The sequence below is a fragment of the Emys orbicularis genome, chromosome 9, assembly GCF_028017835.1.
Source record: "Emys orbicularis isolate rEmyOrb1 chromosome 9, rEmyOrb1.hap1, whole genome shotgun sequence".
Taxonomy (NCBI): Eukaryota; Metazoa; Chordata; order Testudines; family Emydidae; genus Emys; species Emys orbicularis.
In genome coordinates, this window is record NC_088691.1 from 28,782,236 (window position 1) to 28,809,108 (window position 26,873).

General features: G+C 38.8%; 1 protein-coding gene across 1 annotated transcript in view; it reads right to left on the bottom strand.

The window, feature by feature from the left end:
- Positions 1-295: 295 nt before the first annotated feature.
- Positions 296-26,873, bottom strand: part of RPS6KA6 (ribosomal protein S6 kinase A6) — a 74,510-nt gene continuing 47,932 nt past the window's right edge. Inside the window, exons 13-22 of the mRNA XM_065410422.1 lie at positions 23,422-23,524; positions 20,807-20,931; positions 20,353-20,478; positions 19,486-19,575; positions 17,361-17,519; positions 12,496-12,657; positions 11,160-11,236; positions 7,976-8,093; positions 2,525-2,665; positions 296-421 (exon numbers count right to left, since the gene is read on the bottom strand). Of these exons, the coding sequence (XP_065266494.1) occupies positions 296-421; positions 2,525-2,665; positions 7,976-8,093; positions 11,160-11,236; positions 12,496-12,657; positions 17,361-17,519; positions 19,486-19,575; positions 20,353-20,478; positions 20,807-20,931; positions 23,422-23,524 (1,227 nt within the window). The remainder of the gene's footprint in view (positions 422-2,524; positions 2,666-7,975; positions 8,094-11,159; positions 11,237-12,495; positions 12,658-17,360; positions 17,520-19,485; positions 19,576-20,352; positions 20,479-20,806; positions 20,932-23,421; positions 23,525-26,873) is intronic.

Here is a 26,873-nt window from a genome sequence, read left to right on the forward strand (position 1 = left end):
CAGTATGTAAAGAATATTTGCAACAAACCTCTGAAAGGACAGTGTACGGAAATACCTTATGATCTTTGTGATGTACCCTCTTGTTTAAGTTAAATAAACATGAACATCGCCTGTAAAACAACACAGTGTGAATCCCCCTGAACCTGTGGATTTTTTTCTTTTAAAAAAGGACTTTTACAGAATTCAAGTAGTGTAGCAGGAAACCATATATGTCTTTCGATCACAGGTCAGGCAAATATAGAGCCACTTATTGGATTTTCCTTTGCTCCAGTTTGGCTCAGGTGCCCCAGTGGATCTATAAGTCTGTTGAAGTTAGCTTTTTCATGCTCCGTCGTTGAGCTAAACTTGAAGCTGCGACAGGCTCTAAGACTGGCTGAAATGTCTTGTGATTCAGTGCAGAATATGTGGCAGCCATGGCCCCCTAGAGAACAATGAAATCCACAAAGATTGTAAAAGTTATCTGGGAATGAAAACACTGAATGTTAAATATTAATTATTTATGAATCCTGGAAAAGCCACAGAGAACTTGTTAGGGCAGAATTACTTCTGTAAAACCTTGTGTTGATAAAGGGATAATTAATATTTATGCCTGGGTCCTCAAGGCTTCTGAGCATGGGTTCTTCATAGACCTTAGGTCTGTTCCCTCTTCCCAGTAACATTTATTTCACTTTCCATTAAATTTCCTCTATGTTCATGAGGCCAGCGGTGCAAGTAGAATTCATTTCTTACCAGTACCCTGCACTCATGGGAGGGACACAAAGGGGGGTACCAGCTAAAGGGGGGGAAGGGGGGGCACCTGACCTCCCCACGTGACCCCTCCCCTCCCTGCCCCCAGCCCAGGGCTCACACGCTCTCCCCATCCCCTCCCCATGATCCATCCCACATTACTTGGGGGCCTTCTGTCCTTCTCCTGCTGCGCTGGAGACTTCTGAACTGCAGGGCTCTCTAGAACAGCTGCAGCAAAGGAGTAGAACGTGGGGCTGCTGGGCGGCCCGACGCCAGCAGCTCCTCTGGCGTGGCTGTACTGCCCCCAGCCCTTGCACGCAGCTGGCTCTCCTGAGTCCTGTCCGGGATTTGTACAGCAGCCCCACCGGAGGACAGGGCTGGGGGCAGTACAGCCATGCCAGAGGAGCTGCATATTCTGCTCCTTTTGCCGCTGTGGTTCCCAGGAGAGCCCTGCGAGCACCAGGAGGGGCTAGCCAGCCTGAGATGATCCTGTCTGAGATGCTAGGTACATATTCAGGGTAGCTAGATCTTCTTGGTGTTCATGCTGCCGCAGCTACACTATTTTTAGCAAACTAGCTTGATCAGAGCTAGTGCAGATAAGTCTCCTCAAGCTGGAAATGTAAATTCCAGCTTGATGTACAGACATCGCCTTAAAGACCAGCCAAAGCCTCCAGAAAATTCTCCATCTGGGTACGCGTATTGCCCCTATTACTCTAGTATTTAAAAAAATAGAAAGAACAGCAACAATCTCTTCTCTCAGCCTCTACGACAAAAAACTTGATTAGTTCGTCAATATTTCGTTTGAATGTTTATGAGTGAGTGTGTGCATTGTGATGACAGAGAGAATGCTAATTCTAAGAAAGGTGTTCAGCATTTAGCTCTGAAAGTGGCTGGTTCCATAGTCTAGGACCAGCTCCTGAGAAATCTCTATCTTTTGCACTCACGAACTACCTTCAACAGTTTCATTGTTCTACACAGTGGGAGGTCAGTTGCAGAAAATGGATGCAGAGGTGATTCTCAAGTAACTAGGGCCAATCCCCAAGAAGGCTTTGAATACAAGGACAGAGACTTTGAACTCTGCATTCAGTGAGGAGCCAGTATAGAATGGATGACTGGGTGAAGTGTTCATAGCAACACAAGTTGCTAAATGGCCAGTCTTCCCTGTTTAGTACTACTGGAGTTTTTGGTGGCGATGGATATTCTGGAATCCAACTGAGGAGCCAAAAGGAACCAACAGTCGTGAACCAAGGTAAGGGCATATAGTGAAGGATGCTACAAAAAAGGATCTAAAGGGGAATTTCAAACAGAGTAGATACTCCCCTTCTCACTCCACATACTCCCTCGTGATCTACAAAGTCCTGATCCCACAGAAATAGGGCAGAGGGGCAAGCCTGGGAACAACTGCCGTCCTCCTTATTTCCTCTGCTAACCCCCTCCATAGGGCTCTCCTCCACTGGCATTACTGGGGAAGGAGGGAACAAGTACCACCCCCTCAGGCAACAGAGCAACTATGGAAAGGACAACTTCAAGTGAAGCACATACAGTAAAAAGTAGATTAACCCCTTTTCAACAAGGTCCTTATTTCCATGCTAACATCCTCTGTAATAAAAAAATATATTGAAAAATCCCAAAAGCCACATCTGCAGTTTAGGACAGGAAGTGAAAAGCCATCCTATATCCAGCTGAAACTGCAACTGGAATTTAGGCAGATGATAATTAGCAGAGTCAGAAAAAAGATTGCTTTTCTCTCAAAAGTGTTAAGCTCACACGTATTGAGATGAAGAACTTTTTGTTTTACCTTAACTAGATGTGGCGCATCTTGTCTGTTTAGCTGATAATGAGGCAACTGGTCCCTGCAGGCTATCCACGAGTGTTTTAATACTTGCTCTGCCGTGTATCGCTGATGTGGATCTACATGAAGCATATGGGATAGCAAGTCCTAGATTGAAATGATAAAAAACACATATACAGTTGTTACATCCAAATATAAAGTGCCAGAAAGTTAGTGTTAATTACTAACAACATGAAAAAAGCCATTTAATTCATCTGGAAGGATCTAACAAGCCACACCAAACAAGGAAATCAATAGCTGAAGTGGGGCATTCTGTGTCTTGACACTTCAAATGTCTGAATACAATGTGTGACACTACATAGGTACAATGAAGTCTGTTAAGAGAATGAGCATTCATTCTAAATAGAGCCTTATTAGAATGTTCATGATTTTTCATATTTCGGTTTGCTTATGAATCCAGTCATCTTTCAGAACAAGGGCAAAAATAGTTAGCACTAACCCAGAACAAATAAGCAATCCATTTGCCTTGGATCCATTTTTTCTAGTGGCAGATGCTCCTCCTCACTCCCGCTATATAATTTATGTCTGGACTACCAGCTGCAAAATCTAAAACTCAAATATAGTGATATGCCTCTGAAGTTTTTCCACTTTAAAGGTACAAACTTGAAAGGTGAAACTGCCCAGAAGTGTACATTTGGTTTTGCCCCATTGGAGTATTAGGAAAGTGCTATTTTAAGTTAATATGCAATTGCAAGGTTGGTCAAAAGAAGGTGGGAGAGAGAACAGATTAATTAAGACATTAATAGGTGGAAGGAAGGCAATCAACAAAAGTAAGAACAAAGAATGATTACTGAGCAATTGGAGTAAGGACAATACGAGGCATTTAAAAAAATATATCAAGAACAAAATAAATCCTAGTAATAGTATAGGTCCATTACTAACAGAGATGGGGAAATTGTCACTAATGAAACAAAGAGACAGAAGTTTCTTCAGGTATGTTAGCAACAAGAAGAAAGTCAAGGAAAGTGTGGGCCCCTTACTGAATGAGGGAGGCAACCTAGTGACAGAGGATGTGGAAAAAGCTAATGTACTCAATGATTTTTTTGCCTCTGTCTTCACAAACAAGGTCAGCTCCCAGACTGCTGGACTGGGCAGCACAGTATGGGGAGGAGGTGACCAGCCCTCCGTGGAGAAAGAAGTGGTTCGGGATTATTTAGAAAAACTGGATGAGCACAAATCCATGGGGCCGGATGCACTGCATCCGAGGGTGCTAAAGGAGTTGGCGGATGTGATTGCGGAGCCATTGGCCATCATCTTTGAAAACTCATGGCGATCGGGGGAGGTCCCGGATGACTGGAAAAAGGCTAATGTAGTGCCCATCTTTAAAAAAGGGAAGGAGGAGGATCCGGGGAACTACAGGCCAGTCAGCCTCACCTCAGTCCCTGGAAAAATCATGGAGCAGGTCCTCAAGGAATCAATTATGAAACACTTAGAGGAGAGGAAAGTGATCAGGAACAGTCAGCATGGATTCACCAAGGGGAAGTCGTGCCTGACTAACCTAACTGCCTTCTATGAGGAGATAACTGGCTCTGTGGATGAGGGGAAAGCAGTGGATGTGTTATTCCTTGACTTTAGCAAAGCTTTTGATATGGTCTCCCACAGTATTCTTGCCGCCAAGTTAAAGAAGTATGGACTGGATGAATGGACAGTAAGGTGGATAGAAAGCTGGCTAGATCGTCGGGCTCAACGGGTAGTGATCAATGGCTCCATGTCTAGTTGGCAGCCGGTTTCAAGCGGAGTGCCCCAGGGGTCGGTCCTGGGGCCGGTTTTGTTTAATATCTTTATTAATGATCTGGAGGATGGCGTGGACTGCACTCTCAGCAAGTTTGCCACGCCTCACTAAACTGGGAGGCGTGGCAGATACACTGGAGGGTAGGGATCGGATACAGAGGGACCTAGACAAATTAGAGGACTGGGCCAAAAAAAACCTGATGAGGTTCAACAAGGACAAGTGCAGAGTCCTGCACTTAGGACGGAAGAATCCTATGCACTGCTACAGACTAGGGACTGAATGGCTAGGTAGCAGTTCTGCAGAAAAGGACCTAGGGGTCACAGTGGACGAGAAGCTGGATATGAGTCAACAGTGTGCTCTTGTTGCCAAGAAGGCTAACGGCATTTTGGGCTGTATAAGTAGGGGCATTGCCAGCAGATCGAGGAACGTCATCGTTCCCCTTTATTTGACATTGGTGAGGCCTCATCTGGAGCACTGTGTCCAGTTTTGGGCCCCACACTACAAGAAGGATGTGGAAAAATTGGAAAGAGTCCAGCAGAGGGCAACAAAAATGATAGGTGTCTGCAGCACATGACTTATGAGGACAGGCTGAGGGAACTGGGATTGTTTAGTCTCCAGAAGAGAAGAATGAGGGGGGATTTGATAGCTGCTTTCAACTACCTGAAGGGGGGTTCCAAAGAGGATGGAGCTCGGCTGTTCTCAGTGGTGGTAGATGACAGAACAAGGAGCAATGGTCTCAAGTTGCAGTGGGGGAGGACTAGGTTGGATATTAGGAAACACTATTTCACTAGGAGGGTGGTGAAGCACTGGAATGCGTTACCTAGGGAGGTGGCGGAATCTCCTTCCTTGGAGGTTTTTAAGGCCTGGCTTGACAAAGCCCTGGCTGGGATGATTTGGTTGGGAATTGGTCCTGCTTTGATCAGGGGGTTGGACTAGATGACCTCCCAAGGTCCCTTCCAACCCTGATATTCTATGATTCTAAGTGTTCAGTAAATATTTATGTGGTTTTTGGAAAGAAGCTGGGTGACACATTCACATCTCTCAGTATGATTTTTTTGCCTTTTCCAGCAGAAACTAAGTTGGATGTTAAACAGTTACTATAGTTGAATATTTTTAAATATAATTTGCACCTGAGTATTAAAAAACTGGCCAAGGATCTCTCTTAACCACTGATGTTGATTTTTAACAAGTCTTGAATTACTAGGAAAGTTCCAGATGGCTGGAAAAATGCCAAAACTTTAAAAGGGTAAACTGAATGGCTTGGGTACCTATAGGCCAACACTGATCCTGGTGAAATCAAGGAATGGCTGATACAGGAAGCAGTCATTAAAGAATTACATGATGGTATATTAGTGCCAGTCAACAATATTTTATGGAAAATAGCATCAAACATATCGGATATCATTCTGGTTAAATTACAAGTTGGGTTGAGAAAGGTAACCATGTTGACACAATATACACCTCCACCCCAATAGAACGCTGTCCTCAGGAACCCAAAAAAATCTTACCGCGTTACAGTGAAACTGCGTTATATCGAACTTGCTTTGATCCCCCGGAGCACTGCTTTACCGCGTTATATCCGAATTCGTGTTATATCGGGGTAGAGGTGTACTTAGACTTGTGGAATGCATTTGACTTAGTACCATATGACTGGAGGCTGAAGCTAGACAAACTCCGATTAGAAATACATTTTATTTTAAATGAGGCTAAAACTAAGTGAGGATAACTAATTGAACAGTCTTTAAATCTAGATTTAACATCTTTTTAAAAGATATGTCACAAACTATGGGCTTGATGTGGGAATTATGGGTGAAATGCTAATGCCTGTGTTAAGGGGGTAAGATTAGATGATCAATATTGGTCCCTTTGTAGCTTTAAAGTCTATTAACCTACTAATGGGTCATAATAATTATTATATTAGCACCATTTTAGGTTATTAAAACTCAGAGATTTAAAATATAACCTAATTTTTACCATTGATACTGTGTGATTACTTTTGCAATTCACATAGCTAGGTCATGAAAAAATAGGTTAGTTCCTCCAGTTGATTTTCACCGACTAGCACAACATTCATCACAGGAGATGCAAAAATTGCAGTGGAATGTTTGCTCCCAAACCAAAAACTTGATGACATCTAAGCATTGCAAGTAAGAGGCAACTTTACATGTTGAAATACTCAGAATCAATAGATGGCAGTCAACTATTTTTTTCTTATTTTGTTGGTTTGAGTCATAGCCTTATCATTCTTGTTTGTGTTTTGCTTTGCTCTTGGTGCGTTGCATACCAGAATATTAATCTGAGTAGATTTTTCTAGTTTTTCTCCACTATCATGTCATTATATTTCACTGAAATTTAAAATTTTCCACTTGGAGTATTTACAAATTTTCTTCAACTTTTTATGCTTCTATTTTAATTTTCTAGTTAAAATTCTCAAGTCTAGCAAATCCTAAATAAACACATCATTTGATTTAAATGTGAATTGCCATATAAAAACTGTGTTCCTATGATATGTCTTTATGGACATACAAGAAACAAAGTTTTTCATTTTTCTGGAAGTATTTTCCTCCTGGTTTTTCCATTGGGTATTATCAGATAAAGTCTTTCCAACTTTTTACTGGAAAAAATAAGCCTTAGAAGAATCTGAATAGTCACATTTGCAAGTCAGACTGAAACATGAACTGCAGTTCTCATGTCAGTCAACTGACAGGCTTGGTGATGGTTAATTTTAGGGAGCTATTTTAAAATCACTCAGATTTTTGTGCTGAATGTCCTCATTAGACAGGTTATGAGGAAATTCAAAGACATTTATAACTAACCCTTTAAAACATTTTTTCCTTTAAACTTCTCTTGGCTTCTAGCTTATTGGTTGTATCCCAGAAAGCATTGTCCTGTGCCATCACAAATACCATGGAACACAACTTAGTAGTAATAAGTAGTTAGTATTCACATTCAGGAACACCTTCAGTAAACCAGACGGTAACATTTTGTAGGGGTGGGGTGAACTTTAAAAGTTAGTAAAAAAAACTTATTTCTCTGCTGAAATCAGCCTTTATCAGCCTAGTCAGCAAGAGCATTCAGTGCAGCAATTTTGGCTTAACATTTCTCATTTTGGTTTTGTAGTTCACGTTAATACAATAAAACATTAAGCTTTCATCCTTCTGACTTTGTGAATTTGGAGTCCATGATAGTATGATGTTAATAGTGCCAAGCAAGAATCAGGTAGCCACGACTCAACAAGAACCAGATTTAAGTAGTCTCACACAATATCCATCCCACGTCAGCTGGCTCTGCTGGAAATAAAACTCAGGTTTTAGCCCTGAAATATGACATCACCATCTTTGTCCTTCAAAGACTGCCGAAAGTCTTCCAGCAAGAGAGAAGTTGTAGTACAGATCCCAAACCTCTTGTACAGAGCACTTAAAGTTTTACATGTGGGCTTTGTGAGGCACTGTAAAACGTTCTTCCCTTGTTAAAAATGTAGCTCTTGATATAGCCCTAGCATCAGAAACCATCAAAAAAATATACCACAGATTGCATACACAGACAAAAATATACCAAGATATAATGGCTAAGAGTTAAGTTACACTAGTCGAATATCCGATCAAGTTTAACATATATTTGCTTGTACCCTAGATGGTACTATAGAAGATAAAATATATTTACACCTTTGCTGCATCTGAAACAGTGTCCCAGTTGCCTCCACTTAAAGAGAATTTTCCACTGCCTATCCGTAACAGGATTTCCTCAGGAGTATCATTGGGACCATTGGCAAAAGGAGTATAGCTATTTAAAAAAAATTACAAGCAAAGAAAGGATTACATGTATATGAAATCTATAAAGAAACATGACGTAAGCAAATCTTCAGAAAGCAGTGTCATTCTGTCTAGATACTTATGGTAGTGTTACTATGGTGTTACAACTATATTATGTGATTTCAGATATTTACTAAAATACATGAAAATTTAATCTTTAAAAACTTTTCTTTTTATTCATTGCAGTGGCTTATCCAGTGGAACAAACTAAGTACAGACCAAAGAGCCATAGTAGCTAAAGGTTAACAACTTGCAGGCTACCATTCTTACCATTCCAGAGTTCATCAATTAAATTGAAATGTTTCACAAATAGAAATGATCGGGAATATCCTCATGTAAGGTCATCACACTTTTTAAACTGAACGGCAATGAAGTGACCAATACATCTGACTGAAGTCCATAAACATGTCTATACCTTTTATCATGGACAGAAAATACAAACAAACAAACAAAGAATGTGACTGGGACTGTTTATAAGACTCAAGTTTGGGAGGCTCTCATTTCTGAAAATTAAAGAAAAGCTGTTATCTTAAAACTTTCTAAAAGGTTCTGAAACAGTCTCCGTCTGTAAAGTCAGATCCCTTACTAACCATGAATCCAACTGTGGAGCACTCAGAAGAGTTAAAATTTATAAATATAAACCACATCCAAGAGACCTGAATAGTTCCTAAGAATGTTACGTTGTCCTGTTCCTTCCATGTCTAGAAGCAAACATTGAATAAAACTTGGACAAGATCAGGCCTATTTAGATTAGCACATGACACTGTTTGCAAACATTTGCAACTACCCTTCAATTGTAATTTACTGTGATTTCAATAATTTATTAATCCCAGATGTATGACTGTTTGCTACCCGGAAAGAGCTGCATTTTTGAGAACTTCATGGTTGAAGCCTCTTGCCTTTCCCAACCTATGAGCATAAGGATATAGAACATTAACACTAACATTCTAAGATACACATAGTGATGGTCAAGTACCTGGTGCATACTGAATATTAATATCTTTTAAAAGTTAATGATTTCATAAGTTTTGTTTAAAGTTGAAGAATTAACCTATAAAATTTGTTATGTAACTGCTATCATGGATGACAAAGTCCACAATGTTTACACTTCTAAAACAATCCTCTTTCAGGTCCTGGGAGGACACAAAATTAAGCCCCTTTGAAAAGCAGAAACCTGTGTGTTTTTGTTACTTCTCTACATCTTAAAAATCAATTACATTCCAGATGTTCCAAAAATATTAATCTTTTGACTGCAAATAATGAGACATTTTAGTCCAGAAAAGTACTTTTTGAAAGTGTTCTAGTGGGATGAGAAGTACAGGTTAGAGAATTAAATGGCAGCTACAGCCTTTTACTCATGTGCTGCTACTACTAGTGAGTGTCCATCCTGCATTAAAGCTATAATGGGCAGACTACTAAAAGATTGTGAAACTCATGTAGCAAAATTTACCATTTCTTGCCATAAGGAGAATCTCCTCTAAGGATTATTACTTTCAGTACTGTACTCTTGCAAAATCATCTTTAATTGGCCTAACAACAATTAAGACAATGCCCCTTTAACACACTGGTATAGGATAGCCACCCTGAGAAGCAGTATGTACCTCAAATTTCAGTAAAATGGGTTGGATTCTTGTCCAGGAATGTCATGACAGCTATGAAAGCTTTTCCATGTTTATTGCTAAAAGTTTGTGTCACTAATATTCCAGCTCAGAGATATTACTCTGAAGATCCCAAAAATACCTAGCACCATCATATATTCAGATTTTGTATTCAAGTGAATTTGAATTAGCATTCTGGGGAATGAAATCTTAACACTAAGCAGCTGTCTATAGAAGGTTCACTAGACCCTTACACAGAACTCATCTGGCCTGTTAGCTGCGAGGCAGTTATCAGAATACAGTATGAAAACTTGATCTGCAAAATTTCTGATGCTGAAGCTAGGGTAGAACATGTGACTAAATAGGAGTCTGACTTCGCAATTTTAAAAAAATATTAATTACACACTATCATTGTCATTAGGGTCACAATACAAACATTTATATTTTGAAATTCACAAGTAATAATATACTAATTCAAACAGGTAGATATGAATCTATAAATTGGAATTTGCTGCTAAAATTAAGTCAACTGTCTGCCTAAAAGGAATAGGAATAGGTGATAGCACTAAAGATTAAGGATATGATACTATCATTTTACTAAAAGCCTCGCTTTAAATCTCAACCTCAGTTTATTATTTGCTATGAAAACGTCAACAGAAATTGCATCCTTTTATATTTGGATGCTACTAAAGAAAGTAACTCAATTCATTTTTCCATAATGCTGTAATTTAGAGATTTCAAAACCCATCTAATGTAATGTTCCATACCCATGTAATGTATGATTTTTGTGTCAACATCAAAATCCTTAAGGGATGTTGGCCACTTGAAATCTGATCAGAAAAACAGTTGTGTATGTGACCCTAAATCTCCCTGCCAAATTTGGTAGTTTTGTACTCTTTTATTTTTAAGCACTGTTCTTTCCCCCGTTCCTATACAAAAGATACAGACCAGGATAATTAGCTATTCAGAGCAAACAGTGAAAATGACTACATATGTAGGGCTGTCAAACACGAAATAGAGAAAAAATGTTTCTAATATTTTAGTTATAGTAATCTTAGGCACATTTTTTTCCAGACAGGAGCACAATTACATTGAAAGCAACTCATTCTAGATTTTGAATATTTCCATAAGTTTATGTTAAATGTTAACACATGAAGAACACTGGTGAATTCTGGAAGCCTTCTATTAAAATATACTTTATTGCAATCCATATATTTTAAGACTGCTGCTCAGCATGCCACAATGCCTGATACTGTATAAAGCTTATTGCAAGTAGGGGAAAAAAAAGATTTTCATTCAAACAAGTAGTAAAATCTAGAACTTTTACATTCATTATGATGTCTAATCCATCTCAGGGCTGCTGTCATATCAGAATGTCTGTGTGTATACATCATACTAATAATTCCAGGAAACTAACTGAAAGCTGAGAAAAATCTTACCCTGCCAGCATTGTGTAAAGGAGAACACCCAAGCTCCAGATATCACAAGCAGCATCATATCCCTGTCTCATGAGAACCTATAAAACAAAGATCTGTTAAAGTTTTATTTGCTGCATGTAAAAAACTACAGTAAGGGTAAGCCAATCCCAACATTCTTTCTTAAAACCAAACAGAAATATGTCAAATATACTTAAATATAGATAGCCAGTATAAATATTTTGAAAACATGCTTGTGTCTTCCTACTGGGGGGCACTACCACCATTTTATTAGGTTTGAGCCACTCCTTGAGCGATCATCAGCACAAACACATTGACAGTAATATTGTGCTGTAAACCCAAGAACATGATCCTACTGTCCTTAATCATGGAAAACTCCCACAGAAACAATTTCCAGATTAAGGTCCGCAGTATTGTATCCCAGTGAACTTTAGGGACAGATATAAAAGGAAAATACTTTCAGTGTCTTTTATTGTGACATTTCTCAATGTCTAAAGGAACGTGTTCTCTTTAAAGATCCCATTGTGATACTAGATGCACATGGCACAGTTGATGCAATCTAAAGATGCAGAATACAAGCAACATTGTCTGTAAGGAAAAAAGCTTGGGAAAATGAGGAAAAAGGACATGCGTATTTTAAATGCATTCCTGGACAAATATTTAAAGGGAAGATAAAAATGCTGAAGTTGTAATTAGAAAGATATCTAACCTAAATTTGAGTCTCTGGAATTTATTTGGAACTCATCCTTTTGAGACTTAGGATGGCAACATTTAAGATCACCACTCTGGAAACATAACCAGAGCATTGTCATGACAGGATGTTTCCCTTTTTACCTGTAACAGCTATTTTAGTCTAACAATGACTTCTAGCGGTTTTGGTAAATTGCTATTAATACTAAGAGTAAAACTGGGGAAGGAGTCCACAAACTAGCCCACAATGTAGACAGTATTGAATAAATATTTTGTAGGAGAAAAAGGGATCTAAATATTGGTTACACAGCAAGGAAAGAGTGTATAGTTGGTTAATTTTAGCCCATTAAGCTAGGAAATAAATTTGAGACAAATTTCTCATGAAGTCATGCTTTTAAATTCCAAAGGAAGAGAACATCTTATTTGTGTTAAATAAAAGCCATCGTGAAGACTTATTTACAGTGTGTGAATGGCATTAATAGAGAAGTTTAGGGGAAAGGAGAACAAGGGTTGGAACAATTAAACGTGTTGTTCACACCTTTTAGTAGAAAAATATGTCCCTCTCAGAAAGGTTATGATGATGGAACATGGTTTCTTCATGAGTCAGAATGGTACATATAAAGTCAATATATTAAACTGCTGAAGATACCTCTGGTGCTACAAAGTTGGCAGTGTAGCAAGGAGTTAAAAGAAGTCCATTCTCCCCTCGAAGTTGTTTTGCAAATCCAAAATCACAAATCCTGATAGAGTCAGCATTGTTTGAGTCATCCATATATAAAATATTACTTGGTTTAAGGTCTCGATGCACTACCTTTAAAAAAATAGAGAGACTTCAAAGTATAATACTTAGAAACTATTTGTAACTCATAAAGTAACAAATGTTTATAGGACACATCTGCAAAAATATGTAATTTCCTTATCTGTAACTGTTCTATGAAGGTAGCACAATATTGATCCACACAATTACTTAAAGTACATGATGTAACTCCAGAAATTCTGTATCTTTTAAAGTAACATTACATAGAAGCTCCTGAATCATGGTAAAGATGCAATTATCCTTAATAGACCCCCACAACCTAGAAATAAAACCTACTCCATGTCGTAAGCTACAAAGGTTAATCAATTTCTCAGAACAGTAGGATTGTTACTACAATGTTAAATGATTATTTATGATAACGTATATAATTTTTCTATTTGAAATACTGTTTCCATTCTAATCTATGAAAGGTCATTAGCACTGATGTGATGTCAGATACTTAAAAACTTATGAAAGATCAAATGAAAATGCAACTTTTCTCTAAAGTTCTCTTTCCTGACCTTGTTAACAAGGCTAAATCTGGGAAATAATTGTTTGACTCAAACAGTGTATAATTATAGGCATAAAATTATTATTGTTTTAATTGCTGAAAAGATACATCTCCTGTACTGGATAACACATATTCCCTGTTTGATGATGCTAGGAAGGTTTGCAATAAAGTGACAACCTCCCTGACACAAGGAGAGAAAGAGCCTAGGATTTAAATGGATTATGAAAAAGTTACCAGTATTTCCACACAACATAAAAAGATCCTCCTCTTGTTTCGTTCATTGCCCCATACATATGATTTTGTACTAGATATGGCATTGTTTCATACAACAATTTAATAGTTATTTGTTTGCATATAATTTTACCCTTTAAGATTTGGAAAAATTTAATTACTACAAAAAACAGAACTCCTAAATGGGCTTTCATTTTATCAAAAGTGCAGCCTGTAGTGAAAGCTACTCTAAGTAGCGGGATGCCTGTGTTCATTACTGAATCTAGGTTTGTACATATGGAATCAAACTCTCTTGCCATAATCTTATGATTCATCTTGTGTTCAATTCAATAATTTCAAGAAAATGTGAGGGTTTGTACATTCATTAATGATTCTAATACTTGATAGGAGGATATTAGTGTTCATTGTGGTTTTACTATTTGGGTGTTAGATATTTTTAGTGATAGCAACCCACATATATAGGGGGCCCAAATCTTGCAACAATTTCTGATGTAAATAGTCTTTATTCATGTGAGTAGATACTTTATAGCCAATACGCCTATTCTTGAGTAAGAGAGGAAGAGAGATACTATGATAACAGCCTCACACAACTCTGGTAATATACCTCAATCATTATCTGTAATAAATATCTTTTACCAGAAGGTTTCAGAGTAGCAGCCGTGTTAGTCTGTATCCGCAAAAATAACAGGAGTACTTGTGGCACCTTAGAGACTAACAAATTTATTAGAGCATAAGCTTTCGTGGGCTACAACCCACTTCTTCGGATGCATATAGAGTGAACCATATATTGAGGAGATATATATACATACACATACAGAGAGCATGAACAGGTGGGAGTTGTCTTACCAACTCTGAGAGGCCAATTAAGTAAGAGAAAAAAAAAAACTTTTGAAGTGATAATCAAGATGGCTCAGTACAGACAGTTTGATAAGAAGCAAGTGTGAAAATACTTACAAGGGGAGATAGATTCAATGTTTGTAATGGCTCAGCCATTCCCAATCCCTATTTAGCCCTGAGTTGATTGTGTCTAGTTTGCATATCAATTCCAGCTCAGCAGTCTCTCTTTGGAGTCTGTTTTTGAAGTTTTTCTGTTTTAAGATAGCCACCCGCAGGTCTGCCAAAGAATGGCCAGACAGGTTAAAGTGTTCTCCCACTGGTTTTTGAGTATTATGATTCCTGATGTCAGATTTGTGTCCATTAATTCTTTTGCGTAGAGACTGTCCGGTTTGGCCAATGTACATGGCAGAGGGGCATTGCTGGCACATGATGGCATATATCACATTGGTAGATGTGCAGGTGAACGAGCCACCGATGGTATGGCTGATGTGATTAGGCCCTATGATGGTGTCACTTGAATAGATATGTGGACAGAGTTGGCATCGGGCTTTGTTACAAGGATAGGTTCCTGGGTCAGTGTTTTTGTTCAGTGATGTGTGGTTGCTGGTGAGTATTTGCTTTAGGTTGGGGGGTTGTCTGTAAGCGAGGACAGGTCTGTCTCCCAAGATCTGTGAGAGTAAAGGATCATCTTTCAGGATAGGTTGTAGATCTCTGATGATGCGCTGGAGAGGTTTTAGTTGGGGGCTGAAGGTGACAGCTAGTGGTGTTCTGTTATTTTCTTTGTTGGCCCTGTTGTCTACAGCCAAGCTCTAAGATATAACCGCATTTGCTCCAATCCCTCAGATAGAGACAAGCACCTACAAGATCTCTATCAAGCATTCTTAAAACTACAATACCCACCTGCTGAAGTGAAAAAACAGATTGACAGAGCCAGACGAGTACCCAGAAGTCACCTCCTACAAGACAGGGCCAACAAAGAAAATAACAGAACACCACTAGCTGTCACCTTCAGCCCCCAACTAAAACCTCTCCAGCGCATCATCAGAGATCTACAACCTATCCTGAAAGATGATCCTTTACTCTCACAGATCTTGGGAGACAGACCTGTCCTCGCTTACAGACAACCCCCCAACCTAAAGCAAATACTCACCAGCAACCACACATCACTGAACAAAAACACTGACCCAGGAACCTATCCTTGTAACAAAGCCCGATGCCAACTCTGTCCACATATCTATTCAAGTGACACCATCATAGGGCCTAATCACATCAGCCATACCATCGGTGGCTCGTTCACCTGCACATCTACCAATGTGATATATGCCATCATGTGCCAGCAATGCCCCTCTGCCATGTACATTGGCCAAACCGGACAGTCTCTACGCAAAAGAATTAATGGACACAAATCTGACATCAGGAATCATAATACTCAAAAACCAGTGGGAGAACACTTTAACCTGTCTGGCCATTCTTTGGCAGACCTGCGGGTGGCTATCTTAAAACAGAAAAACTTCAAAAACAGACTCCAAAGAGAGACTGCTGAGCTGGAATTGATATGCAAACTAGACACAATCAACTCAGGGCTAAATAGGGATTGGGAATGGCTGAGCCATTACAAACATTGAATCTATCTCCCCTTGTAAGTATTTTCACACTTGCTTCTTATCAAACTGTCTGTACTGAGCCATCTTGATTATCACTTCAAAAGTTTTTTTTTTTTCTCTTACTTAATTGGCCTCTCAGAGTTGGTAAGACAACTCCCACCTGTTCATGCTCTCTGTATGTGTGTGTATATATATCTCCTCAATATATGGTTCACTCTATATGCATCCGAAGAAGTGGGTTGTAGCCCACGAAAGCTTATGCTCTAATAAATTTGTTAGTCTCTAAGGTGCCACAAGTACTCCTGTTATTTTTACCAGAAGGCTTCATTTATCTGAATTTTAACACATTTCCATGTGGACATTTCGAATAAGACTAAGATAACCAACCTCATTTGTGATCTAAACATCTACAAAAGGTGAAAAGTTGGTGTACTCATATTAACTAGATTTTGGACCCTTAAAAGTAACTTTGCAATATGACTTTTATAAGATACGTATATGGATGAACTCTTACCACTAAATATTCCTGGCATAAAAACATTTCTAGTACTAAGCATGTGCTTTAAAAACATTTTAAAAGCTATTAAAATTGGAATACATTATTGAAAACAACATGTATATAAAGATAAATGCATTAGTAGTATTATAGGTTTAAAATAGACTACAACCTAAAAGCTAGGATCTTGTAGGTGAATAAATATAATACTGTAGTTAAAATCCAACTACATTTTATTCTGAGTTGATAGTGGCTTTGTATTAACAGCAATGTGTATTAATTAAAACATACAGATTGTACAGATGTGTATATAATGAAAGCAGAAATTCAGAACAAAATGAAATCAGACTTCCACAAAATGCCCACTTCCTGCTGTGTGAGGCACAAATCTCATTAGTATATACAAGTAGTTATCTGGCTGAGCTCTTCAGGGGGATTAAGCATTATCTGGTCATTATAAATAAAAATCAGATTATGGCAGTGATATAACCCAATTGGTATTTCCAGCTGGATAGTTCTAATAATTCAGATCAATTTTAAATAGAATAACTGAGTAAACTATTTGTACACTTGAAGTTCACATACACAATCAGATCTCTGGGTGGCACATTTCTATAGAAAACTTTGTTTCTAGTGGTTTAAATACTAGTTTATTTTACATAATTATTCTACAGGAATTAAATACTTCATATTAGAATAACTTTGCATTCTAGTTTTCCATTAGAGGAGCAAAAATATTTTCTTCTAACTGCGTGAGTCAAAACTGAAATCTTGATATGAAATACAGAAAAGTATTCCTCTTTCTCACCCTCCATGGAGATGCAGCTTAATTAAAGATTATGTAATTGAATTAATTTTCTATCAAGACATTTTTATAAATTATGCATAAAGTTTAAATTATGTTGTACGCAAATAAAGTCTCAACTCTCTTCATTATGTGTTCACATACTAACAAGTCAACAAAAATTTGTAAGAAAAAGAAAATGTGATTATACTTTGTGTAATTAAATACAATCATGATATAATATGTATCACTTACTCCTTGACAATGAAGGTAGTCAACTGTTTTAGTTATAGTATACAATACAGCACTAGCCTCACGTTCTGAGAAATACTTTTGTCTGAGAATCCGATCAAGCAGCTCTCCTCCCTTCATCAATTCAGTGACCAGGTAAATATATCTGCCATCATCATACACCTGCAGAAATTTAAAAAACACACACACTCATCTGAATAATTCACAATTAAATATACACTTTAAGAACTTTAAGGACTAAATAAAAAAGTCCTCTCAATCTTCTAAGTGTATATGTATACAGACAGGTATTGCAAAATTTAATTCTTCAACTGAAAATTCATGCCTCATGGCACAAGGATTAAAGAAACCTTACATCTCACTGGAGGATAGGTCCATCAATGGCTATTAGCCAGGATGGGCAGGGATGGTGTCCCTAGCCTCTATCTGACAGAAGCTGGAAATGGGCAACAAGGGATGGATAACTTGATGATTACCTGTTCTATTCATTCCCTCTGGGGCACCTGGCATTGGCCACTGTTGGAAGACAGGATACTGGGCTAGATGGACCTTTGGTTTGACCCAGTATGGCCATTCTTATGCAATGTGGAGTTAGTGGGTCATTAAATGATGATTCTGGGATTCATTCTTTCACCTGTGCTGCCCTAGGAAAAAGCATGTTGTTTCTCCCTATTTTTACCAGATGCAATTTTGAGTGATGGCACTTCATATATCGCCACCTAAGTAGTTTATTTCTACATTAGATCAACAACACATCAAGTGTTCAGTTGAGATAAGGATGGCAAAGACAAGCTTCCAATATCAGACTCAGATGCATATATTAAAACTGTTCAGGCAGCCATGGATCTTTACATTTATTTATATAACGTAGGGTTCTTTGTTATTATTTTAAAAGCTAAATAAGCTCCCCATGTGCTGGCAAAACACATGGAATAATGATAGCTGCAGTTAGCCAAAGGGCCGCTAAAGATTCTGAATGGGAAGAATCACCCCTGTATCCCTCTACCATGTGCTCTCCACCCTTGTTCAACTGCAGCTGTCCCAATCTCCAGCGGCCCATCAATTTGCCACCCACTGAAATGGGAGGCAGCAGGGGTGGCATTTTGGTTCTTTATAGCTAATGATGAAAGCCCCAATGAACTTGGTTTCTGCTTGGTTTGGTTTGTTGTTGTTTTTTTTAACCTTAGAGATAGCAGGAGTATTTTTTTGGTCCTTTTTAAAATTTCTGCTAACAGAATTCTTTGGAATGCCAGAGAGCTACAGAGGGCTTATCTATACTTACCCAAGGGATCGACAAGTGGTGAACGATGTATCGGCGGTCGATTTAGCGGATCTAGTGAAGACCTGCTAAATCGACCACAGATTGCTCTCCCGTCGACTCCTGTACTCCACCGGATCAAGAAGAGTGGGGGAGTCAACGGGAGAGCGTCTCCCATCAACATCGCATAGATCTAAGCCACGTCAATTTGCATTACGCTATTCATATAACTTAAATTGCGTAGCTTAGATCCAAATTTCCCCTGTATTGTAGACAAGGACTGAGCCATCAGTTTAAAGTGCATAAGTGTTGACTCTTTCACAAGTAGATCTTAACTGTTAGGCATTTTGAGTTAAATCAACATTAAATAAAAAACAAGAAATTATTAGTACCTAAAAATCCCATCCCCTCTCGCATGCACAAGTTCCATTAATTAATTATGGTATCATAATTCTACTAGCTCTCTAGCTGTCTACAGAATCTTCCAGTAGAACCATGATAAACAAGATCTAAATTTCAAATGGGAGGGAATGTGGAAATAAAAGCAAGCAAGTGTAGAATTTTCTTCTCTTTGCAGGTCACCTTTAAAGCCCAGAATCATTTAGGAATTTAAATAATACATTAATTAGCAAAGGCCAAACACATTTTGAGTCTCCCAAAACCTGGCACTTTTGCAAAAAAATTAAGATATAATTTATAAGTAACAGTATATGCCATATTTAAAATATTTTACCTTTTTTTTTAAACTGTAAGTATTGTTTCCAGCATATTTTACTGGAAACAAAACATGGGATCCCTACCCAACCATTATTTTATTTACTGTTTGACTGCTTTGTGGTAAGAATTGTAAAATTTAAAAAGAGTACATACATCTTTTAAAGTAATAATATTAGGGTGTTGTCCATAGCGCATCAAAATCTCAATTTCTTCTGAGGGATCTCTCTTACTTTTGTCAATTATCTGTGAAATAAATGGTGGAAAAGGGCTCAATGTTAAATGAAGTATTTCCTCATAAAGGCAAAATGGATGAAAATCCTGGATTTTTGGATAAGAGACCACAAAAGCTACAAGTAACAAGAATTTTCAAACTGAGCAAGACAGCAGTTTCGACTATAAAAGTCACACATTATTGCTCTCTTTACTTTCATGCTTCATCCTCAGTAATTATGAGTGACACATTATCCAGCCTATTCACTTAAAGCTTGAGGTTAATAGTTACAAAACAAGTTCTAGCATATATTGAAAATTGCTCTAATCTGAAGGTATTAGTGAATTTATCAGACTATCCTAAATATTTCTACTTCCCTCCTGCCCACTTCCCCACCTAAAGAGCCCACTGATCTCACCTTTGTTGTACTCTTATTGTAAGGGCAAATAAAGGAAAAGGGAACATTTAACAATATGTCTATTCGGTCTAACGAAACATGATAATTTAAGTAATTTCAAAGCCAACAGAATTAGGTTTCAAATAATTGATATATTGCTCCATAAGTCTTTTTCCAACAAAGTTCGATGGCAACCTTTCCTCTAACAAGAAATAATGGTAAAAGCAAATACAAAATGTAGCTGAATGGAAAAATTTACTTTTTCACTTCTCAAAGTACATACAACATTACACTGACTGAAAAATTAGGTGTATAAAAAAAAGGTCTCCTTACTTACTAATACATTAAAAAGATACATAACTTGACTGTGGAGTAACTATTCAAATACCAAAAGAAAATTTACACCAAGTACCTTCACGGCAAACTCCATATTGGTAGCTATGTGCACACATCTCTTGCAAACAGAGTAGGAGCCAACACCAATATCCTCCTTCAGCTCATATACATCAGTGAACTGTGCACTGTTTCCATGAAGTTGCTTTAAACAAATATAAACTGCATTTTAAAACAATAAACTGTACTTTAACAAAACACGATTTACACTTCCTCAAGAAGCACATTTTTCTTTACTTTGCAGTTTTTTCCTTTTGAAATTTACATTTAAAAAGACATTCAGCTTGATTTTTGAGAATGGATTAGTTTAAATTGCTGCACATAATATTTATGTATATTATAAGGGTTTTGGTGCTGCTGTGCTGATACAAGGGTCTTTCCAACAGAGGAGAATGGAGGTTAACTATCAATACACACATCAGCTTTTGGCATTTCAGTTAAGAAATATCTATACCAAGAAAAATAAATGTTACCTGTACTATTGGCAATATATTGGTGAGGGGTGAAATTTTATGATCTTCTATGGCAGTAGTTGCAACAAAGCTAAATCCTTTGAACAGCTGATGCGCGTTAGCACTAGGTGGAACTCCTGGAGAATCTAATTGTTAAATACACATGGTTTAATTAGAATCTGAAGAGTATTCTGTTACTACAGTATATTCAAACTAAGCTATTCTGTGTGTTTACCATAGGTATGTTCTCAAAAGTATTTTGTGGAAAATACAAGAAAGTAGAATTGGTTCTGAACTACAAGATGTAGTCGGGGTGCCAATATATCACCTTTCACTTATATTCTCACTTTTACTTATTTTAACAGTATCACATGTTAAATAAAATACATGCTTGCCCCCATGCCCGCTTTTTTTTTTAAACTACAAGACTTCAAGATGTTGCATAAACTAGAATACATGTAATTTCATCTATTCCCCCCAAAAAACAACCCTGTCTGTGACTATTCACAAAGAAGAACTAAAGATTGGTGCCACGGTTTCATTCATAGCTGCGAGCTCAAGTATGTGGAGTCAAAAAGGGTGCATACGAGGGCATTGCTAGCTAGAAGTTTCAACTGAAGAACCATAGATGTGGGCATGGCAGAAGTACAGGGATCCATGGAGACAATACTTGAAGAATGTAGCGATATGTTTCAAAAGTCATGAGAGCCAAGATCTTCCCCAAGGTACACTGTGTACAACTTCTACTTCACTGTACTCTGTCTAAACACAAATAAAGTACAATTTGGCCAAGAGGTATTTTAACATATGTATGTAAACTTAAGAGCTATGTTGGAATACAAACTGCTGATAATACGTCACGTGGCCAACAAACCAGATATCTGGTTTTAAAGTCCAGGTGAAACCGTCAAGGGGAGATTTATAAACAGGACCCTTAAATGAACATACTAATTGTTGAACAGTAATGATTATAAGCCTTAATTGAGTGACTGAACATTAGAAGAAAACCATTTCACTGTGTGGTAATTTTGTATTTAAAAGATGACTTCACGAAAGATATTTACACAAGTTTACTTGAAGCACTCCTAAAATTGATTTGATAGCACTAGCTCAAGTCAGGCAAAACATTAACATATACCATTTTACTTTCCCCACACATTCAGTTTTACCATTGCACCTTAATACCAACATGGAAAAATCCCTCATCTCTAAACCTGGATTTCACCTAAATTCAAATTTGACTGGGCAAAAGAAAAGTAAACCCATCAAAAACTTTACTGAGCCAAATTATTTCCAGCTGTAGAGGATAGTGATCCTGAAATATACTCAAACATTCACAAGGGACTAGGATGTCAGAGTCATCTTCACTTCACTTTTGACAAGATGTGAAGAACTATGTATTAACATATCTAGGCTCACAAGCAATGTCTAAGACTCAGACATAGGACAGATCTGATCCAACAACTGTATTAACCTAGTCCCGGTGACAGGCACAGATTCTGCAGAATCAAGGCTTTTAATATAAAAATGGTTCCCAGCTCTTACAGTTAGAAAAATAATCTCTTCTAATGTGAAATCAAATAAAACGTTGTACTGCTGTCTTCCTGATCTATAGATCAGGTACAATACCTTCATGAGGGTGAACTGCCCTAATTCATTACAATGAGGTGCTAACTTTGAAATTACAACACAATTGATAATATTAATAATTTCAGTGCTAATTTTTCAATGCTAATTAGCAGAAATATTCAATGTCCACTACTATCTCCTAGAACTGGAAGGGACCTTGAAAGGTCATCGAGTCCAGCCCACTGCCTTCACTAGCAGGACCAAGTACTGCCCCAGATCCCTAAGTGGCCCCCTCAAGGATTGAACTCACAACCCTGGGTTTAGCAGGCCAATGCTCAAACCACTGAGCTATCCCTCCCCCCAATACAAATCCCATTAGCTGGACATCAATCACTTTAAAAAAGAACAATTCTTTCTCTCCATGACTATCTGGTGACTCTTACCGTCTAATACACATTGGTCAAAATGGAATAGAAGAAAAATGCACTGCTGCTCAATTTCCTCTCATTTTATCCACTTAGAGGAGACGGCAAAGAAAAAAAACCCACTTTCTCTGCAGTTTCTCTCTCCAGCAGCTGGGAGGGGATGAATGGGAGATGATTCACTGCTTAAGAGTGCTCCTCTCTGGGGCTTGCACTGAGGTAAGGATGGTTTGTAAAAGATAAGGAAATGAAGCTAGGTGGGGGAAATGATGAGTCACTTGGGAGAGAGAAGAAAGTTTTGGATTTCAAGCCCCTTTCTACAATTTCAAGTCAATCCACCACTGGAGAAAATGGGGATCAAAAAAAAGTTAAAGGCCAAAACAGGAACAAGAGAAATGGAGAAGGGAAGTAAAATTGAAACAAGAGCAAAACACACTTGTCTATCCACTGAATGGCACTAATGCCACAGTTGATTTTACTGTGATTGGTATATTTTCTGCCTTTCATCTCTGTGCCAACTCCCAAGATCAATGGCTCTAAATTTTATAGCTCTAGCCCCCAGGTATCAAACAACAATGGAATTTAGCCCTCCCCATACAATGAGTTCAACATATTGACTCGTTATTTTCTAAATATATGCATTACCTTTGGGGGTTTTTGCTGTGAATTCTGGATCAAAACAGAAGGTATCTTCTGGCTTACCAGAAGCAGGTTTAAATGGGGGCTGAATTTCTCTTCTGAACAGTTTCTGGAACAGAAAAGCCACAAAAGAAGTTTAACTAAAATTCAGAATTACTTTACAGATATTATATATTTTGCTAAACTAAAAGGAACGCAACTAGAATGTTTTTCATCTATTTTCAAAAGATTTAGCTTTCTGAAAGAGCACACTTCAAAATAGCAGGCACAAACATGTATTGCTGATCCTTTTTTAAAAAAGTTTTATTCAGGTTTTTCTACTCTCCTGCTTTGAAGGGCCTTAGCAGGGAAGAGAGAATCAGAAAGCCACAAGAAATATACCAAAGCTTGCCCCCGCTCCTTACCCACCAGGCCTCTCCCCTTCCAGCTTATTAAGTAGACAACAGCATACCATTGCCCCCACTAACTCATCCTTACCTCAGAAGGAAATGGGCTGGCAGTGGTGTATTCCCCAAATACCTGAACTGGATCCCAGTTTCTGGCTATTGTGGAGGGAGCCAGGTTCTCCAAACCACTCCAATCCCAAGAGGAGGGAGAGAGGATACATCCCATACTTTCCTATTCTAGATCCCTAGGGCAGGAGATTCTCCCTAGTGTCTTGCTCTTCCTGCCTTAGGGGATTTGCCACCTCTTAAACCAATACTCCAGGTCTTTCCTAGGTCCCTTAAGGGAACAGTGAGGAATGGCAGCTCCTCATTATCCTCTGTCCTGATGAGCAGTACAGGAGTAAAGCATTACCCCAAACAGGTACTCCCCAGCCCTATTCAGGGTTTAGGAAGAAAAAAAGGAGGCTCATTCAGCATCTCTGTTTTCATCCTTGTATGTCAAGGCCTGTGGAAGGTTGAGTGGCTTGTAGGAGCTTTCTGCCTCTACCCTGGCCAGGTGGTACTCCCTGACCATCACCAGACTCCCACTGCTCCCTGTCCTTGTTGCAGGAATATCCACTGTAGAGTAGTCATCCCAGGCCCACTATCACAGGACTTGGGGAAAATATGCATGAGCTCACCCAGAGCATTGCATGAGACAGGAAGTGAAAATGACCATTACCAAACCAGAATTGATTATACACTAAGTGCTGTCAAATACTCAAAGTGCACACTGTAAAAAAGCAGGTACAAAACTTTCAGGTAAAAGTGCAATTTTCTCAGTGGTTTTCAACCTTTTTTCATTTGCGGACCCCAGAGAAAATTCTGAATGGAGGTGCAGACCCCTTTGGAAATCAGAAAATCTGTGGACCCTCAGTTGTCTGCAGACCACAGGTTGAAAACTGTTCTAGATACTGCTCCCTTAGAAATCTCAGTTCCTTATCGATAGTAATAGGAAAATATATTGATACAGTAGAAAGAGGATTTCTAGGTATATAAAAATAGCATTTTTTTCTTTATTTAATATTTGTATTCCAATAGCACCTGCCAGACAGACAGAGACAGGTGAGTACAGGGAAATAAGATAATATTGGTCAGCATGATAGGCAGTGGTCTCAGCACACCAGCTGCCTACCTCTTAAGATTTTTGTATGCATCACAGCAAAGGGAGTTTTAAGGAGGAATTTGAAGGAGGATAATGTTTCATGGTTCAAGGACGCTCCTTCCGAGCATGAAGGGAAGCATGGGAGAAAGAACAAAGGAGCTAGTTTGAAAATTCAACAATAGGGCAATGGAAGTTGGCCTCGTGGGATGATTGGAGATGGCAGTTGTCATCTTGGTAGCGAATGGGAGATGACAGGTAGAGTTAAGACAGGCCATGAACAGCCTTGAAAAAGTGAAGACAAGCAGCTTATGTTTGATGGAACAGAGAAGGGGGAGCCAGTACAGGGATGCAAAAAGGCAGGGAATGGGGGTGATATGATCAAGTCATTGGGCTAGGAAAATGTTCTTTGCAGCAGCATTCTGAATAAAAATGAACAGGGCAAGCTTGCATTTGTGAAGGCCAGGGAAAAGGATATTACAGTAATTGAGATGTGAGATGAGAATTTAGCTGTGTGGATGGATTGTAAGAATTCACAGATAAGGCCAGAAGGGACCCCTGTGATCATCTAGTCAGACCTGCTGTACAACAGGCCTTTAGGACTTCCTTGCATTAATTCTTGTTTGAACTAGAGCATATCCTTTTAGAAAAAGATCCAATACTGATTTAAAAGGCTGTATTTTAGAGATGTTATGCAGAAAGAATCGGTCAAGATTTAGACAAAGCCTGGATGTGAGGACTTAGAGAGGTCCAAATTGAAGAGGATGCTGATGTTATGGGTCTGTAAGACAGGCAGAACAGTGGCATTGTCCACACTCCACAGTAATCAAGAAAGAAGGCATCAGGGAGGGTTTTGGTGGCAGAGATTAAAAGCTCTGTTTTAGCCACGTTGTGCTTGGTCTGACAGCTAGACATCCACAAGGATACGTCAGAAAGAGGCAGAAGTTTTAGTTTGGACAAACTGAGAAAGACCTGGAGCAAAGAGGTAGATATACAAGTCAGCAGCATGGAAAGCGTAGTTTAATTTGTGCAAATGAGGTTACCCAGATAATATGTAGAAAGAGAAGAGATAAGGACCAAGGATAGAGCCCTTTGGAACCCACACAGAAAGCTGAAAGGGGAGGTGAGGAGGAGAACCAGGAGAGGACAGTCACAGACAGCCAAGGGAAGCCAAAATTTCAAGAAGAGCATGGCTGACAAGTCAATGAGGATGAGGATGGAGTATTAGTTCTGAGCTTGGGCAAAGAAAAGAGGAGTACCAGGCATGGAAGCCAGATTAGAAAGGGCCTCGCATGGAATTGGACAGGAACTCCAGAAAGCAATTGTAAACACTGCATTCAATAAGCTTAGAGATAAAAGGAGAAAGGAGATAGAATGACAGCTGGAGAGGCAAGTGGGGTCAAGGATGGGGCTTTTTTTAAGATGTGAGATTAAAACATGATTGTATTATGAAGGGAAGAGCCAGAGGAGAGCGAGATATTAACAAGTGCAAGGGAGAAGATGAGAGTGGGTGGCTAGCTCCTTTAAATGAAGCATGTCAAGTTCCACTATATTATAGGAGGAGCTCCCAGTTTGGCCAATTATGAGGGCAGGGCAGCATCTGGGGCTATAGAAGAATCAGAAAGGAAGGAGGTCCATGAAGAAAGCTGTAGAAGGTTCCTGGAAAGGCTGAAGACATGAGAGCAGCAAAGAGTTGCTGTCTGACTTCCAAGCCGGACAGCCAGAGCTGAGAGCCACAGAAGGCTGAGGGATGGGAGCAGCAGAGGGGCTTACCCTCTGACACTTCCATGCTGCAAAGCGGGAACCAGTGGACTGAGCGCCAGGGGAAAGGCCTACCTACTGCCCTGCCTGAGAGTTACTGAACAGGGGGACCAATGGATGCTCTCCTGGTGAGGATGATCTCCCAGCAGAGAGGCGGGGGAGGGGGAACA